The sequence below is a fragment of the Aotus nancymaae genome, unplaced genomic scaffold (genome assembly GCF_030222135.1).
Source record: "Aotus nancymaae isolate 86718 unplaced genomic scaffold, 86718_ANA_hifiasm-v0.15.2.pri h1tg000028l, whole genome shotgun sequence".
Classification (NCBI taxonomy): Eukaryota; Metazoa; Chordata; class Mammalia; order Primates; family Aotidae; genus Aotus; species Aotus nancymaae.
This window is the reverse complement of record NW_026988441.1, coordinates 4561901-4580110: the sequence shown is the minus strand read 5'-3', so window position 1 is coordinate 4580110 and position 18210 is coordinate 4561901. Positions and strand designations below refer to the sequence as shown.

Genomic DNA, 18210 nt, shown 5'->3' with positions numbered 1-18210 from the left:
CCAAGGTCAGGCGTGGTGGCTTGAGTCTGTAATTCCAGCACTTTGGGAGGTCAAGGTGGGCAGATCACCTGCGATCAGGAGTTCGAGACCAGCCTGACCAACATGGTGAAACCCCCGTCTGTACTAAAAATACAAAACATAGCCTGGCGTGGTGGCGGGCGCCTGTAATCCCAGTTACTCCAGAGGCTGAGGCAGCAGAATCACTTGAACCCGGGAGGCAGAGGTTGCAGTGAGCCGAGATCACACCATTGCACTCCAGCCTGGGTGACAAGAGCAAAACTCCATCTCAAAAAGCAAACAAAAAGTCATCCACTTCCTTCCATCACGTCTCCATGATAAAATGTGGCATTTCTTTGATTCTTGAGATGAAGTGCCGGTCTGACGCATCCTTCCTCCCCCAGGCCCTCAGGATCAGGTCCGAGTTCTTCTGCCTGGCACTCAGTGGCATCATCTTCCACTGACCTACATTTCCAGCCACATCATTCATTTCTCCCACCTCAAACCCCAGCCTCTGCCATCCGGGACGGTTCACAGGTGTCCTCACACCCCCAGGCTTTTCTACGTGTTGTTCCTTCTGAGAGAATGCCATCCTCCTGAACCTCTCCACAGGGTGAGCTCATATCCAGCCTTGCTTTCCAGTCCTCCCAGGCTCAGCCCCACCTCAACCCTCGTCTTTCCTCCCTGCACCATCACCTCAACCTCCTCCCTAGTCCCAGCCTCCAGTGCCTCCCCTCTGGTTCATCCTGCACATGGCCCCAGGGCTGCCCTGGCTCACAGACCTTCCACGGCTCCCCATTGCCTTCAGGAGAAGGTCCCAGCCTCTCACACTGGCATCTGAGGTCCTTGGGGATCTGACCCCTGCCTTCCTCTTCCATCACCCTTACCCATGTCTTCCTACCCTCCAACCTCCCTGCTTTTGCTGTGACAAAGGAAGTTTAGGCCAGGCACAGTGGCTCACGCCTGTAATCCCAACACTTTGGGAGGCCAAGGCGGGCGGATCATAAGGTCAGGAGTTCGAGACCACCTGACCAACATGGTGAAACCCCGCCTCTACTAAATATACAAAAATTAGCTGGGTATGGTGGTGTGCACCTGTAATCCCAGCTACCCAGGAGGCTGAGGCAGGAGAGTCACGTCAGCCTGGGAGGCGGAGGTTGCAGCGAGCCAAGATCGTGCCACTGCACTCCAGCCTGGGCAACAGAGTTAGACGCCATCTCAGTGAAAACAAAAAATTTAGGGGCAAGAGCCATCCTTGAGGTGTAGAGAGATGGAGGTGTCAAGGGTGCCTTCCTGGAGGGGAGGAAAAATCAAATTGGGCTGTAAAGGAGAACTGAGCATATCTAGATTTCAGAAAGGTAGACGTAAAATCAAAGCAAAAAGCCCCACTCATAATACAATTCACTCTTTACTGAGTGCATGGTGGGCCAGGCGCTGTTCTGTGCATGTCGTGGGTGTGAAACCTTACATCTTCCCAACAGCCACTGCCTTATGGGGACTACATCAATCTTATCTTCATTTTACAGATGAGAAATCTACAGTAAAGGAAGGTATATCCCAAGGAGACACAGATACTAAGAGGCATAGCTGGGATTCCAGACACATGGCGGGGTCTCTGCAGGAAGAAACCAAACATGTGGAATAATCAGGGAGGGGAGATGCTTAGAAGGGATTTTCCTGTGTCCTCTTAGTGGTGGGGGTAAGACCTCGGCCCAAGTCCTCACTCATCAAGTCCTCCCCAGTGATGCAAGGATGGAGCTGGGGTAAAACCAGGGAGAATCAGGGCTCTTGTGTCGCTGTCTTTATTAAGCGTCAGGGTCAGAGCTGGGCAGGAGGGGAGGGGAGGCAAGGTCTTGGTGAGAGATGTTCTGGAACCAGCCAGTGGGGTGGTAGGTAGGTCAGGAGTTGGACGTCACATGCCAGGGTCACTTGGCCTGAATGGTTTTTTGGATCCAGTTGGTGTATCTGCAGACGTTGGTGTAGACTCCTGGCTTCTCCTTTGATCCACATGGGATGTTACCCCATGACACAAGGCCTCGGAGGCGGTCTCCACATACCAGCGGACCCCCAGAATCGCCCTGCGGGAAAGAGGGAGAAAGTCAGATACAGATAGAAACCCAGAGACTGCGGGAGTGAGAGAGACAGAGACAGAGACATGTAGAAAGGGACAGAGACACTCAAAAATGGAGAGAAAGACTCAGAGACACAGAGAGAGAGAGACAGACACATACACACACAGAGAAAGGTAGAGAGAGACTAAAGGAGACTCAAACACAGACACAGAGAAGAAATGCCAAGATGCCAAGAGAGGAAGAAAGAGAATAAATTTAAGAATGGAGCCAGAGGTACAGAGGCAGATGGAGAGAGGGAGAAAAGACGAGGATGACTAAGACTAAGAAGGAGGAAGAGGAGAAGGAGAAAGAGAGGAAGGAGGGGGGAGGAGAAAGAGAAGAAGAGGGAGGAGGAGAAAGAGAGGAAGGAGGGGGAGGAGAGGTGTTGGGGAGAGGGAGAGGAAGGAGGAGGAAGAGGAGGAGGAGGAGGAGAGGTAGAGGGAGAGAAAGAAGGAGGAGGCAGAGGAGGAAAAGAAGATAAACGAGGAAGGAGGAGGCAGAGAAGAGGAGGAGGAAATAATAAAACCCAGGGGAAGCTGGGTGCAGTGACTCACACCTGTAATCCCAGCACTTTGGGAAGCTGAGGCGGGCGTATCACCTGAGCTCAGGAGTTTGAGACCAGCCTGGCCAACATGGTGAAAACCCTGTCTCTCCTAAAAAACCACAAAATTAGCCGGGTGTGGTGGCGGATGCCTGTAGTCCCAGCTACTCGGGAGGCTGAGGCAGGAGAATCGCCTGAACCTGGGAGGAAGAGGTTGCAGTGAGTTGAGATTGCGCCACTGCACTCTAGTCTGGGCAACAGAGTGAGACTCCACCTCAGAAAGAAAAAAAAAAAAAATAAGACCCAGAGGGAGAGAGCTAGGGCAGGCCCAGGGAGAGATGTGCCTTGCACTATTCTGCCCAGGGACACCTCTCCACCTCGTGTGCTGAGGATAGGCTTGCTATGTATCGCTTTCCCTGTCTCTGTCTCTGTCTCTGCCTCTGTCTCCCTCTTGGTTGGTCTCTGCACATCCCTCAATGCATTAGTCATTCTGGCGTAAAGAAGAGAGACTGAGTGGATGACAATGGAGAAAACCCAAGTTAAAGTATTCGGGAGGGAGTCACCTTTTCCCAGCTAGTGTCTCCCTCCTCCAGAGCCTGGTTGTTTCTGAGCTGGATTTGTGGGGGGTCTGTTTGAAGGACAGTCCCCTCACACCACCTGCCTCCTCTCCTTACTGCCTCTCTCTGATTCTTTTTTTTTTTTTTTTTTTTTTTTAGATAGAGTCTGGCTCTGTCCCCAGGCTGGACTGGAGTGGCACGATCTCAGCTCCCTGCAGCCTTCACCTCCTGGGTTCAAGCAATTCTCCTGCCTCAGCCTTCTGAGTGGCTGGGACTACACAGGCATGTACCACCATGCCTGGCTAATTTTTGTATTTTTAGTAGAGACAGGGTTTTGCCATGTTGGCCAGATTAGTCTTGCATTCCTGACCCCAGGTGATCCTCCCAACTTGGCCTCCCAAAGTGACGGTGTGACAGGCATGAGCCACTGCACTTGGCCTCTCTGGTTCTTGATCCTGCCACCTCCATCCTTGTCTCTGCTGGCTGTGGCTTTATATCTCTGCATGTCCCTGAGTGTGTCTGTGTTGAACTAAGTCTCTCTTTATTTTCAGGGCTTGGGTTCTCCCTCAGCCTGTCTCTATGTCTCTGTAAAGCTCTCTTGTGGCCCATGTTTCTCTTCCTGTCTCGGTCATGTTTTTGTGCCTTCGTCCTGTCTCTGGCTGTGTAACTGGCAGGTCCCGGTCACCTCACCTGGCAGGAATCCTTGCCATACTTCTCATCCCCAGCACACAACATGTTCTGGGTGATCTGGCCAGGGTAGGCATGCTCACACTCCTCACGGGACACCAGGTGAATGTATGCGCACTGGATGGTGTCAGGGAAATCACCTGTTAGGAGAGAGATGAGCCAGGCTCAGCCCAGGCCCTGTACTCCCCACATCCTCTCCAGCCATCCCCCCTCCCCTATAAGTCCTCCATCCCCTATTTGTTCCTCTTTTCCATTGATTCCCCTCTCCCTGTTTGTCTTTCATTCTTACAACCCATTTCCATCGTCCCTGCCTCCTAATTGGTCCCTCTATCATTATTCCTTCTCATTGGCTGTCTTCCTCATTAATAGTCTCTTCTCCCTGAGTCCTCATTTCCTATTGGTTTTCCTTTTCTCTTAGGTCCCTCCTCCACTTTTCTCTCTTCCACTGGTCCCACCTTCTTAGTCGTTTCAGTTTTGACCTGGAAGTCTCTTCTTCTATTAGTCCCTCCTCTGCCGTACCCCTCCTGCTCATTAGTCCATTCTTCATTGGACACTTCTTGCCTCTTGATTCCTCTTGATTGGTCACTGTGTGACCATTGGTCTTTTCCTAACTGGCCCTCTCCCATTGGTTCTTCCTTTCTATTGGTTCTTCTTTCAATGGTTTACCTCCGTCATTGGTCCTTTTCTAACTGTCCCCACCCTCCCTCATGGGTTGTCCCTTTCTATTGGCCCTTCATCCAATGGTCTACCTTCCTCATTGGTCCTTTTCCTAACTTGCCCTGCCCTCCCTCATCAGCTCTCTATTCCTATTGGTCTGCCTCCCTCTTTGGTCCTTTTCTAACTGGCCACACCATCCCCCATTGGCTCTCCCTTCCTATTAGACCTTCATCCAATGGTCCACCTCCCTCATTGGTCCTTTTCTAACTTGCCCCATCCTCCCACATTGGTTCTCCCTTCCCATTGGCCCTTCAGTCAATGGCTCTCCTTTCTTATTGGCCCTTCACCCCCAGGCCCACCTTTCATGGCTTCTGCTGTTTTTTCCTCTAGTGACTCCTCTGAACCATTGACCCTTTCCCTTTAGTCCCTCCTCCATCAACTCTACGTGCATTCACTGTCTTCATTCACATCCTTCGGTTGGCTCTTGAGCTTTATTGGTTTCTCTTCTTCCATCAGTTCCTTCTCCATTATTCCTTCCTGCTCTTCAGCACATCCTGATCAGTCTCCTTTGACTGTTGACCTTCCTGATGAGAGTCTCCCCACTGACCTTCCCTCTTCATTGAAATCTCTCCGATGCTAGTCACCCATTGGTCTACATTTTCTGTTGGCTGTTCACTCATTGGCCCAGCTCCCAAATTCACCCTCCCTCCCCCTTGACCTTTCTCCCATGGAAACCCTGTCCCATTGGTCGTCACCATTAGCCATCTTCCCCTGGCCCCTCACCAATTGTCCCACCCTCCATCCTTTGGCCCACCTTCCCCCGTAGGCAGTAGCCTGTTCCCTACCAGCCTCCCACTACTGACCATCTGCTGTCTTGCCCCAGCCCAGGATGTGGCAGCTGGTGTAGTTGGCTGAGCAGTCTCTCTCCAGGGGAAGGGGCTGGATGAGTTCAGAGAGCTTGGCTGGGTGTGCCAGGCGCAGCAGCATGATGTCCTGGTCATGGGTGGAGGCATCGTAGCCAGGGTGGATCACAGCCTGGACCACAGAGCTCTGCTCCTGTGAACTCTCCCTTTGCCGAAGGTTATGCTTCCCCAGGAAGACCTGAAGATTCCTGGGAAGGAAGAGGGCTGGGTCTCACCTGAAGCCCTTGGACTACAGTTGAGGCTTCAGAAAGGGCTGGGAAGTTATGAATCAGCTGGCCTGCTCCTCCCACAGTCTTTCCCTCCTGAGTAAATGGCAATTCCATCTTTTCAGAGTAATCTTGGGGGCTATTCTTCACTCTCTTTATTTCATGTCCTATATCCAGGCTGTCCAGAAATCCTTTTCACTCTCTGAAGCATATCCAGAATCTGGCCACATCTCACCATTTCCACAGCTGCCGTCTTGGTTTGAGCTGCCTTTTCACTTCTTACCTGAACTAGAGCAGCGGCCTCCTCACTGAGCTCCCCGCTCTGTCCCAAGCCCTGCCCCCCACAGTCCATCCTCCGCAAAGCAACCAGAGATATCTTAACAACGTAAACTGGTCCTGTGCCTCCTCTGCTCAGCCTCTCCTATGACTCCCATCTCACTCAGAATCAAAGCCAAAGCCACTGTCCGATCATCTCTCAGACATCTCCTCTCCATCTCCCCTTCTCTCCCTCTGCTCCAGCCAAACACTGGCTTCCCTGTCTTTCCTTGAACACCAAAGTGGTCTTCCCACCCCAGGGCCTTTGCACTGCTGTTCCCTCTGCCAGCAAGTCTGTCTTCCAAGTATCTGCATAGTTCACTCCCTCACTTCCTTTAAATGTCACCTCTGAGGGAAGCCTTCCTTAGTTGCCCAATTAAAATACAAGTACCTATTCCAGTAGGTAATTCCTATCTCCCTCCCATTTCTGTTCCACCAGAGAACCTATCACAATCATCTGACATGCTATATATTTATTGTTAAATATTTACTCATTGTGTTGTTTCTCCTTTTTGCATAGCAAGGCTGTACACTAAATGTTACAATGGCATAATCCCTATCTGCACTGTCCAGACGTGGCTGCCCAGTACTTGAAATGTGGCTTGTGGAGCTTTCATTTCATTAATTTCAACATAATTTGCTATATGTGGGTGATGGCTACCTTATCAGACAGTGCAGCTCTAGGATGTCAAGATGGGGATTTTTGTTCAGATATAGTATCTCCAGTTTCTTGACCAGCACCTGGCCCATGATAGGCATTTGATACATATTCATGAAACAAACAGTCAGACATCTCCCACGGCTCCCCATTGTCCTAAGAATAAAGCCTGGGCTCCTCACTTGGCACTAGAGTCCTTGTGTGATCTGGCTGTAGTCACTTTCCAACCTTATCTCCCAGCACCTTCTGGCCTCCAGTGAACGGGGAAACTCTGTTCTGAGAATACTTAAGATGGTTCTCAAGCAGGGGTGCTATTCCTGCCTTTCCTCTGCCCTGAACACTTTTTCCCCATCTTCATGCCTCCGCTTGGATTTTATCTCATCAGAAAGTCCTTCCTGACCCTCCTCTATCTAAAGTAGGTACCCTATTCTCTTCCTTCATAATTTGTAATTATATGGGGTTTTGTAGGGTTTGCTTTTTATTTTATTTTTTTGAGACACAGTCTTGCTCTGTTGTCCAGGCTGGACCAGCAGCAGCACTCTGTAGATCACTGCTCACTGCAGCTTAGAACTCCTGGCCTCAAGTGATCCACCTGCCTTGGCTTCCCAAAGTGCTGGGATTACAGGTGTGAGCCAACGTGCCCAGCCCAATTTGCCGCTTTTTTTTTTTTTTTTTTTTTGAGGCAGAGTCTCACTCTGTCTCTTGGTCTGGAGTGCAGTGGTGTGATCTTGGCTTACTGCAACCTCCACCTCCCAGGTTCAAGTGATTCTCCTGCCTTAGTCTCCCAAGTGGCTGGAACTATAGGCATGTGCCACCTAGCCCAGCTAATTTTTTGTATTTTCAGTAGAGATGGGGTTTCACCATGTTAGCCAGGCTGGTCTCAAACTCCTGACTTCAAGTAATCCTCCCGCCTTGGCCTCCCAAAGTGCTGGGATTACAGGTGTGACCCACCATGCCCAGCCCCCACTTTGCTTCTTAAAGAACTGCCCATCTGCACCTTTCTGTCCTTGTGCTCCCGAGGGCAGTGGTGATGTGTGAGTCTCATCCATTGCTGAATCTTCACTGCCCAACTCGAATCTGGTACTTAGCAGGTGCTCTGAGTTAATGTGCATCAAAGGAATGAATGATGGTGGTGGGGGGCATCTCGAGTCTCCTTGGGCTCAGGGGAGACCACCCCAGAGACTGTCACTTGCTATTTCTCTACTCCTCAGTTTCATTTGCAAAATGGTGCCAGAGTCCCGTGTTGTGGGGATTCTGGGAAAGGTGTATCAATGGTTTCACTCAACACCTGATCGGTAGTTAGCATGCAACACAATGGCAGCTGTTGTGAATCTAACTAGCGAGCCTCAGTGCCCGAGGTTTTCGTCCCAGGCCCTCCAGCTCCTCCATCTGTGCCCACTTTTTGGATGATCTCATCTAATCCCATGGCTTTAAATACTACCTGTTTGCTAATGATGCCTTCATTTTTACCTCTAGTCCTGACCTCTCCTCTGAGCTCCATGAGGCCTCCCCAGCCTCCCTGCTGGGACATCTCCCAGGCATCTAAAACTCACCGTGGTTAAAGCAAAATGTCAGATGCTCCCCTCCCCACACCCAGCCTGTTTCTCTTTTCTTCTCCCCCAGCTCAGAGAAAGACGTGGCAAAACACCCAGTTGTTCAGGAAAAATCCCCAGAAGCCCTGCTTCTTCTCTCTCCCTCCTGTTTCTCATTACCAGATTCTTCTGGCTCTGTCTCAAAATCCAACATCTCAAGGTATTCAACTTCCCTCCATCCCCACTGCCACCGCCTGGGTTCAAGCCACCCTCTTACGTGGTCAGACGAAAGCAACAGCCCCCACATAGGTCTCCCTCCCTCTCCTCTTGCCCAGGCTGCTTTCCACATCATAGCCAGGGTGCTTGTAAAAATGTAAGTCAGGCCAGGCACGGTGGCTCTTGCCTGTTATCCCAGCACTTCGGGAGGCTGAGGCAGGTGGATCATCTGAGGTCAGGAGTTCGAGATCAGCCTGGCCAACATGGTGAAACCCCCGTCTCTACTAAAAATGAAAAAATTAGCCAGGCATGGTGGTGCACACCTATAATCCCAGCTACTTGGGGTGCTGAGGCAGGAGAAACACGAACCCAGGAGGCAGAGATTGCAGTGAGTCGAGATCGTGCCACTGCACTCCAGCCTGGGTGACAGAGCAAGACTCCCTCTCAACAAACAAACAAGGACAAAACTGCACAGTGGCTTCCTACTGTGCTCACAATTAAATCCAAATGCCCATCATGCCCTGCAGGTGCCCAAATGATCCAATTCCTCATTAGAAGGTAAGTTCATGAAAACAGCAATTTTGCTTGTTTTTTTCCCCCCACCAACTGCTGTACCCCCAGGGCCTGGCACACATGAAGTGCTCAGTTAAACACTGGCTGAATGCACCTGGCTATCGGATGGCCACACGCTGGGACGGGAGGGATGCCTGTGTCACCTCCTGCCTGACATCTACAAGACACCCTCGGGGTCTGGTTGCATCTGCTGTTCATTCACAGCGTAGACTCACGGTTTTTTGCAGTGGGCCGCTGTGAGGACCCACAGTGGATGGATAAGGACGCCACCGCAGAGCAAGTGGCCCGAGGTGTAGAGGGCAGCTTGGTAGGGGTGACGCGTCTTTTCGCAGGGTCCGCCATGCACCAGCTTATTCTGCTCCTCTGCCCATGCTGAGGGAGAGAGGCTCCGAGTCAGAGAGAAGGTCGGGAGAAACCAAGCGCACCCCCTCAAGGTGAACGCCTATCAAGATTGCTCAGGCGCAGTGGCTTATGCCTGTCGTCCCAGCTGAGGCAGGAGGATTGCTTGAGCCCAGGAGTTTGAGACCAGCCTGGGTAACACAGTGAGACCTCATCTCCACTAAAAATCAAAAAAATTGGCCGGGTATGGCGGCATATGCCTGTAGTCCCAGCTACTTGGGAGGCTGAGGCAGGAGGATCCCTTGAGACCCAGCAGTCTGCAGTGAACTATGGGGTTACGCCACTGCACTCTAGCTTGGGAGACAGGGAGATCCTGTCTCAGAAAAGAAAAAAAAAGCTTCTCTATATTCCCACCCTCAAACTTCCCATTCCCATCACAAACCCAGGCTCTAACTTTTCAACCTACCTCCTACCTCTTCTCCGTCTAGAGCCCCATCCCTAAAGCCAAGCCACCCCTGAACCCTCCTATCTTCACCCCTCCCACCACCTTCCCCATCTGTATTCCCCCCCTTAGCCTAATCCCCAACGTCTTCCTCATTTCAGACCCCCACCCCAACCCTGTGTGTATCCCCATCAACAAGCCCAATCCCATCTGCAAGCTTCCCCCTTTCCAGTATCCTTTCCCCACCTGCAGCCATCAGACTCAGCACTACCAGCAGCTTCTTCATGGCCGCTCCTGAGAGGGGAAGCCAAACGCTCCATTAGTCACGGCCTCAACCCTGCCCTGCGTCCCTCTGCCTGCTCCCTCCCCATCCTCTCCTTCCTGCCAGGCCTGCTACCCTCTCCGGCCTTGACCTCTGTCCTTCCCGTCTAGCCTCCTGATTTCTTCTTTCCCAACCCATGCATGTCTTTCATCAAAGGGACCCACACAAACAGTGCCAAAGAGAATCCGAAACTATGTCTGTGGGTCCAGTGACTCACGGTGAGATTCTGATTAAATCTTTCTACTTTCTTGAGCTCTCATTTGCCTTTCTGAGGAAAGGAGAGTGTTACCCTAGGGGGCCCTAGCGTTCTTCCTCTCTTTGGGAGCTTTCCTCTGCACCTGGCTCTGTGCTCCCAGGTCACCGCCCTGCCCAGCCCTGCAGGTTCTGTGATGCCCGTGATCTTACCTGCTGCAGGCCACTGGGCCTCCGGGGGTTCTTGAGTTGGGGAAGGGGCAGCTTCCAGACAAGGAGGCAGAAAGAGTCAGAAATGTGGGGAGCCGTGGGGAGAGAAGACACTCAGAGGCAGTGACAGAGCCAAGCAGAGGATGCAGGGGCTGCAGCGCCCAGGGCTGCAGGGACTGCCAGACTCACACCCTCGGCTCTCAGGCTTCCTTGAAGGAAGCTGCTTCTGTCCCCAGATGCTTCTGGGACTTCCTTTTAAACACCCCCATCTCCCCAGGTCCCTGAGCCAGGAGACTGGTTCCACCCTTTTCCTCCTTACCCAGGCCTCCCACACACATTCCTCCTGCCCCCACGCTGTGCTCCTGCTGACCCCTGACCAGGCCTCCAGGGAGGGGAGCTCTGGTCCCTGAGTACAATGAGGGCCTGGACTCCTGGGTCTGATGGAGGAGGGGCTGAGGGGCTGGGGGCCTGGACTCCTGGGTCTGAGGGAGGAAGCGCTGGGCCCTGAATCTGAGGCAGAGGCAGTTCTAGTCTGCTCAGTCCTTAGACCTCCAGGTTTCAGGGAATGAAAGTGTCTGAAGACTGAAATTCCAGCCTCTGGGGCAAGCAGATGGTGTCCCAGGCCTTCCTGCACCCCCAGCACTCTCTGTGCCACCGAGGGACCTGCAGGTCCTTACTCCAGGCTCCAGAGCCCTCAGGTACTGGGAACCAGCCTGCCCGGGTTCAGTAGGGTTGGGGTGACTCACACACCTGCCCGTACGTCCCTCTGTGTGCTGCCTGCTGACCTCCGTGTCCCCAGGAGAGAGCAAGCCAGCCAGCCAGGGAGACAGCATGTGACACCACACTGCCCCCGCCCCTGCCCCAGGCTGGGGAGCAGGCCCAGGCGCTGTGGGGAAAGGGCTCAGGAACAATCGGGCTTTGTCCGTCCCTAGCACCCCAGTGCCATGCTCCCAGCAGCTCCGTGCCTCAACCTCTCTTCCGGCGGGCGGGTGGCTACATCAATGGCTTCCCATTGTCCCTGTCTGACAGTCCTCCTTTGCAGCCTCTGACTGCCCACCTGGCCAGACTGGAGATTTCAGCACTCCTCGTCCTTCTGGTCCTTCTCCTCCAAGTCTGCCTGCCTCTGAGGCCTCTTGCTCCATCTGTCTCCCGGGCCACGGAGGGGAGGGGGCTTCTCTCTCTCTCTCTTCTCTCTCTCGCTCCCCCCCATCTCACTCTCTGTATTTATGTCTCTCTACCTTTTTCTCCACTTTGTTTTGTCCTGTCTTTCTCTTTTTTCTCTCTTTCTCCCCCTCCTTCCCTCCCTCTCTCCCTTCCTTCCTTCCTCTCTCTGTCTCTCTTTCTCTCTTTCTTTCTTCAATGTAGTCTCACTCTTTCACCCAGGCTGCGTGCAATAGTGGTGCAATCTCAGTTTACTGCAACCTCTGCCTCCTGGGTTCAAGTGATTCTCCTGCCTCAGCTTCCTGAGTAGCTGGGATCACAGGCGCCCATCACCACGCCCAGCTAATTTTTGTATTTTTAGTAGAGACAGGGTTTCACCATGTTGGCCAGGCTGGTCTCAAACTCATGACATCAGGTGATCCACCCCCACCCCCTCGGCCTCCCAAAGTACTGGATTACAGGCGTGAGCCTCTGTGCCCCGCCTCTCTCTCGCTTTCTTTCCCCTTGATCCTCTGACTCTCTCTGCTTGTCTTTTCCAGCGTCACTTCGAAGATTTCCCTGGGGAGAAGCATTGTGTTTACCCAGAAGGGAGTCAGGTTCTCCAGGAGCTCGGGGGGATCATTCCCCAGCGATGGGGAAGACAGCAGGATGCAGGAGGACTTGGGCCTTATTGATGAGATGTGGACACACAGCAAGAGGTGTGGGGTTAAGTGGGAATCGGAGGGCACTTTTGAGAGTGACACGAGGCTGTGATGAGATAGTGGTGCCGGGCAGCAGCTGAGGGATCCAGGAAGACTTGGGAGGTGCTTTTGAACTTGGGCCTAGAAAGCTGAGCGAGGCGTAGGTCAGGCGGACAGGCCGTGAAGATGCCTGGCCTGTGTGCGCGTGGGAAACGGCAGGCAGTGGTTGGGTGGTTGGTACGGGCTGGAGGGCAGGGGTGTGTGTGTGGTGGAGTGGAGGGAAAGGAGGAGGGGGAGGTCGCTGGGTAATCAGGGCGATGGCAGGAACGAAGTTTGGCTCAGCACCTGCTTGGCCTGGGCACTGCAGGTAACATACAGATAATTATTTTTTCTTTCGAGACTAGGTCTTTTTCTGTTGCCCAGGCTGGAGTGCAGTGGCACCATCATTGCTCATGGCAGCCTCAACCCTTCTGGGCTCAAGTGACCCTCCCACTTCAGTCTCCCCAGAAGCTGGGACCACAGGCATGAGCCACTGCTCCCGGCCAACCCTTTTCTTTCTCTTGCATTAAATCTAATTGTCACCTTACATTGCCCAGCCCCTATCACTGCAGGGATGAAGACTACTTTGGTATTCAGTATCCTTTCTGGGTGCTTCTTCACACTTGGTCCACACTGACCTCAGCATCTTCTTCTCAGGACCTGCCATCCTCACAGACACCAAGTCTGATGTTGCACAGCCCAGTGACCAGGCCCTATCCCTCTGCCTCCTCTCTCTGGGGGATCCCTTCCTCTCTGTCCCCCCAGCCCCAGCTCAGAGCTACGCCTCTCCCACCTGGACCAGGCCTCCATGGAGGGAAGCACTGGTCCCTGAATGCAATGAGGGCCTGAACTCCTATGTCTGAGGGAGGAGGGGCTGGGGGCCTGGACTCCTTAGTCTGAAGGAGGAGAGGCTAAGGACCTAGACTCCTGGGTCTGAGGGGCCCTCCTCTGTATCCCTTGCCTGACCCCAGAGAGGCCTTTCTATGCCTTGTGCTGACCCTGCCCCTCCTCTCACAGCCCTGTCCCCATCTCCCTTGGGACCAAGTCCCAGCCCCCCGGCCTGGTGTTTGAGAACCTTCAGCATCCAGAGAGGCACTGTCGAATGAAATGTGATGCCAGGAATGCATGCACATTTACGTTTCCAATCACCACACATCTTTTTTTTAAGTAAAAAGATTTAAGTGTCCTTACCACAGAAAATAAGGGTGTGAAGTAATGCATATGTTACTTATCTTGATTTACCCATTCCACAATGTATACATACACATATCAAACATGATGTTATGCACCAGAAACAGATACAATTTTTACTTGCCAATTAAAAAATAAACTTAAGGTCAGGCGTGGTGGCTCATGTCTGTAATCTTAGCACTTTGGGAGGCCGAGGTGGGTAGATCGCTTGAGTCCAGGACTTCACAACCAGCCTCGGCAACATAATGAGAGCCCATCTCTGCAAAAAGAAAAAACATTAGCTGACATGGTGGTGCACACCTGTAGTCTCAGCTACTCAGGAGGCTGATGTGGGGGAATTGCCTGGGAGGTCCCGGCTGCAGTGAGCTGTGATTGTGCCACTGCACCCCAGCCTGGGCAACAAAGCAAGACCCCTGACTCAATAATATTAATAAATACATTCAAAAGAAAAAAAATTAAAAAGAAACAGGAGCACCTAATTCTAATAGTTCATTGAATTCAATATATTCAAAATATTATCATACAAAATAAAAATAAGAAAATTAGTAAAGGCATTATTTGCCTTCTTACTTTTTGGCACCCTGAGTGTTTGGAATCTGTTGTGTCATATATATTTACAGATGTCTCGGTTGGAGCTCATTTATTTATTTATTATTATTATTTTTTTTGAGTCGGAGTTTCGCTCTTGTTACCCGGGCTGGAGTGCAATGGCGCGATCTCGGCTCACCGCAACCTCCGCCTCCTGGGTTCAGGCAATTCTCCTGCCTCAGCCTCCTGAGTAGCTGGGATTACAGGCACGCGCCACCATGCCCAGCTAATTTTTTGTATTTTTAGTAGAGACGGGGTTTCACCATGTTGACCAGGATGGTCTCGATCTCTTGACCTCGTGATCCGCCCGCCTCGGCCTCCCAAAGTGCTGAGATTACAGGCGTGAGCCACCGCACCCGGCCCTTGGAGCTCATTTTTAAGCCATCAAGAGCCCTGGACATGGCTGGACAAGGTGGCTCATGCTTGTAATCCAAGCACTTTGGGAGGCAGAGGCAGAAAGATCTCTTGAGCCCAGGAGTTCAAGACCAGCCTAGGTAATATAGTGAGAACCTATCTCTAAAAAAAAAAAAAAAAAAAAATTACCTAAATGTGATGACACACATCTGTGGTCCCAGCTATGCTGGAAGCTGAGGTGGGAGAGTTGCTTGAGGCTGCAGGCTGAGGCTGCAGAAAGCCATAATCACGCCACTGCACTCTAGTGTGACAGAGCCAGACCCTGTCAAAAATTTTTTTAGAAAGAACCCTAAGTGGTGAATGGCCCCACACTGCATGAAACAGCTATGCCTACTTCTCCATGTGGCTCCTGCTTTCTAGGTCACATCAAGCTTCCCTACCCATGCCATGCCCTCTGGCCTCTGGCCCTTCACTCAATGCTATTCTCCCTTTTTTTGAGATGGAGTCTCTGTCACCCAGGCTGGAGTGCAGTGGCGCAATCTCTACTCACTGCAACCTCCGCCTCCTGGGTTCAAGCAAGTCTCCTGCCTCAGCCTCCTGAGTAGCTGGGATTAAAGGTGCATGCCACCATGCCCGGCTAATTTTTGTATTTTTAGTAGAGATGGGGTTTCACCATGTTGGTCAGGCTGGTCTTGAACTCCTGACCTCAGGTGATCCACCCACCGTGGCCTCCCAAAGTGCTGGGATTACAGGTGTGAGTCACCGTGCCCGGCCTATTCTCTCTTCTTAGCACGTTTTCCCCACCTTTTCCTGTCAATAACCTGTCCTTCAAGTCTTTGCCTGGACATCACCTCCTCCAGGAAACCTTCCCTAAACACCACCCAGCCTCCACCTGCTGCAGTTGGATTACTCATTCTCTCATGTAAATTCCCACAGCTGGTGTCTCGGTCAGTCTGCCCTGGACTGGGGCCACCTGGATTGACATTTGTTGTCTCTTCCACTGGACCGTGAGCTCCTTGAGGGCAGGTACAGGGTTGATTCATTCCTGTGTCCCAAGCACCCACATAGGATCTGGCCCAGAAGAAGCCTTAGGAAACATGACCAGATGACTAAATGAGTTCCTCACACCCACTCCCATTTTACAGATAAGAAAACTGAGGCTCAGAATGGAAGTTCATTACTCAACATCAAACACGCAGGAAATGATGGAGCCTGAACGGGAGCTCAACTTCCAACATGGTGGCAGATGTGGCTCATCCCTTGCTGACCTCACTGGGTCTGTTTTATGACAATATGAGGTGAGTGAACTTGAGAGGAATTGTTGAGAGCTGGGTGGGGAAAGAAGGGAGGTGTTAGGCTGTGGGGAGTGGAGGAGTTTGAAAAGAAAGAACTTCCTAACTCTACCCCTTCTCTGGTGACCTTTGTGGTTTGCCATCTCCGCATTCCTTGAATGCCCATTTACTGGATATTTTGCTCCAGATTGACCTGCTCTGCAAAAATCTTCAATAAATAAATCCTTTGTCTGGGTGCAGTGGCTCACACCTATGATCCCAGCACTTTGGAAGGCTAAGGTGGGAGGATTATTTGAAAGGCTTGGGAGTTAGAGACCAGCCTGGACAACATAGTGAGACCCTGTGTCTACTAAAAATAAAAATTAAAAAAAAAAAATCAGCCAGGCGTGGTCCCAGCTACTCGAAAGGCTGAGATAAGAGGATTGCTTGAGCCCAGGAGATTGAGGCTGCGGTGAGCTATGATCATACCACTGCTCTCCAGCCTGGGCGACAGAGCCAGGCCATATATATATATTATATTATATGATTTATAAGGATATGAATCATACAACATAAGGATATAAGGAGAGAGAGATATAATATATATATATATACAGTGGAAGCATATATTATATTATGTATATATTCCATATATATATATGGAATATTATATATTCCTTATAAATAATTCACATATATTCCTTTAAAATTATATGTATAAATAAATTATATATATGTAATCCTTATATATGTTTGAGCACTTTCTGTGTATTAACTTATTGAATCTCTGTAATAACCCTAGAAAGTAGGTGCTCTTCCTCCCATTTCAAGGATTAAGGAACAGGGATGGGGAAAGATTGAGCTTAAAGGCAAATAGCTGGTAGGGGCTAGAACTGGGATTTGAACCCAAGAAGCCAGGATCCAGAGCTAGTCCCTTGACTATCACACTATCCTGCCTACCCAAAGAAAAGTGAATTACTTAAAAAACATTCAACATTAGTACCACCTCAGTCACTGCAAACCAATCTACCCGCACCTTGGATGTAGGAGAGCAGACGGCCAGGGCCAGGGATCCCCAGGCTGACCTAGTGCAAATGCAATGTTTTGTTACTTTTAAAATTCTAGATTGAGTATTGGAGGGGCTGGCAGAAGAGAAAGGAAATATTGATAAAACTTCAGAGGGTTGGGTGGTCAAAAATTTTTGACATTCTTTAAACTTGGCAGGCCCAGAAACAGAAGGGTCTGGGCACCTGGACTCCTGGGTCTAAGGGAGGAGGAACTGGGGATCTGGACTCCTGGGTCTAAGGGAGGAGGGACTGGGGGGTCTGGACTCCTGGGTCTGAGGGAGGAGGGGCTGGGGGGTCAGGACTCCTGGGTCTGAGTGGCTGGGAGTGGTCTGGACACCTGGGTCTGAGGGAGCAGGGGCTGGGGGGTCAGGACTCCTGGGTCTGAGGGAGCAGGGGCTGGGGGGTCAGGACTCTCGGGTCTGAGGGAGGAGGAACTGAGGGTCTGGACTCCTGGGTCTGAGGGAGGAGGGGCTGGGGGCCTGGACTCCTCTGTTTTTTGTGTTAACCTCCTATATGTGGAGAATCAGAATTAGTGGCTGCAGAATTTCTGCAATATGACAGGGCTGGGTGGCTGGGTTGGGAGAGACTCAGAGGGAGGTGAGAAAAGGAGAGGAAGGATCTGGAGGATTGTGGGGAGGGAATTCTGGGAGAGAAACAGGAAGAACAGGTAGGAGGGCTAGAGTGGCTCCTCGGTCAGGGTCAGCAGCATCTGACCACACAGAGGATCTTTGATGTTAGGTGGCTGGGGGTGTGGCCAGGCTCCGAGTCACGGAGGACTCCTCCGTCATCCTACCCCCTTCCCAAGGTTCTTGGGGAGCAGGAACCACCATTTTCCTCCAGCACTGGTTGCCCACTTCTGGAGATCCAGTGGGACCCCGGTGTCCTGTCTGCTGCCATCTCAATCCCCTCTGTAAACCTCCTGCCTCCCTCTTCATTTGTCACTCATGAGATGGTCACAGACACTTTCAGTATTGCCTGGCGCGGTGGCTCACGCCTGTAATCCCAGCACTTTGGGAGGCCGGGGTGGGGAGACGGCTTGAGCTACTGTGTGTGTGATGGAGCAGCTGTGTGTCTGGAGTTTCTGTCCCTGCCTGGAGGGATAGAGGGTGCAGGGGTGGCTGTCTCTGGGAGATAGGTGCTAGGTGACTAACTTGCACTGTGCCATGCTAGGCTCCAGAACTCCTGGGTCTGAGGGAGATAATTTTGTCACCATGTCAACATGCCTGTGTGCAGAACAGTACGTGGCGGTCTGAACATCTGAGCACACACGGCATCTGTGTGTGGCACTGAGACACTGTGGATGAGGTGTGCGATCCTGCAAGGCTGCCCAGGAGTGTGTGTACCTGGGGACGGAGCTGCACTGTTAGCTGCACCTGCGGAG

General features: G+C 51.7%; 1 protein-coding gene and 1 long non-coding RNA gene across 10 annotated transcripts in view; one reads left to right on the top strand and one right to left on the bottom strand.

Annotated features, from left to right (window-relative positions):
- LOC105723575 (uncharacterized) overlaps nt 1–18210 on the top strand; it is a 139431-nt gene that overhangs the window by 99568 nt on the left and 21653 nt on the right. For 6 of the 7 annotated variants that reach the window (XR_010344223.1, XR_010344221.1, XR_010344220.1 and 3 more), the window contains 2 exons: nt 12179–12337; nt 15637–15789. This is a non-coding gene — a long non-coding RNA (uncharacterized LOC105723575). The remainder of the gene's footprint in view (nt 1–12178; nt 12338–15636; nt 15790–18210) is intronic. The other variant, XR_010344224.1, reaches the window with a different exon arrangement.
- Nucleotides 1387–11337, bottom strand: LOC105723553 (kallikrein-6). Of its 3 annotated transcripts, XM_012461665.3 has the most exons (7): nt 11229–11324; nt 10482–10532; nt 10001–10048; nt 9189–9345; nt 5414–5661; nt 3897–4033; nt 1387–2075 (listed from the first exon to the last, which is right to left on the bottom strand). In XM_012461665.3, exons 3-7 carry the CDS (start codon nt 10038–10040, stop codon nt 1923–1925), a joined length of 735 nt encoding a protein of 244 aa, XP_012317088.1. In that variant the 5' UTR covers nt 10041–10048; nt 10482–10532; nt 11229–11324; the 3' UTR covers nt 1387–1922. The 3 variants fall into 3 exon arrangements, with proteins under 3 accessions (XP_012317088.1, XP_012317107.1, XP_012317098.1); XM_012461684.3 differs by lacking the exon at nt 10001–10048 and having other exon boundaries at nt 11229–11337; XM_012461675.2 differs by lacking the exon at nt 10482–10532 and having other exon boundaries at nt 1395–2075; nt 11229–11306.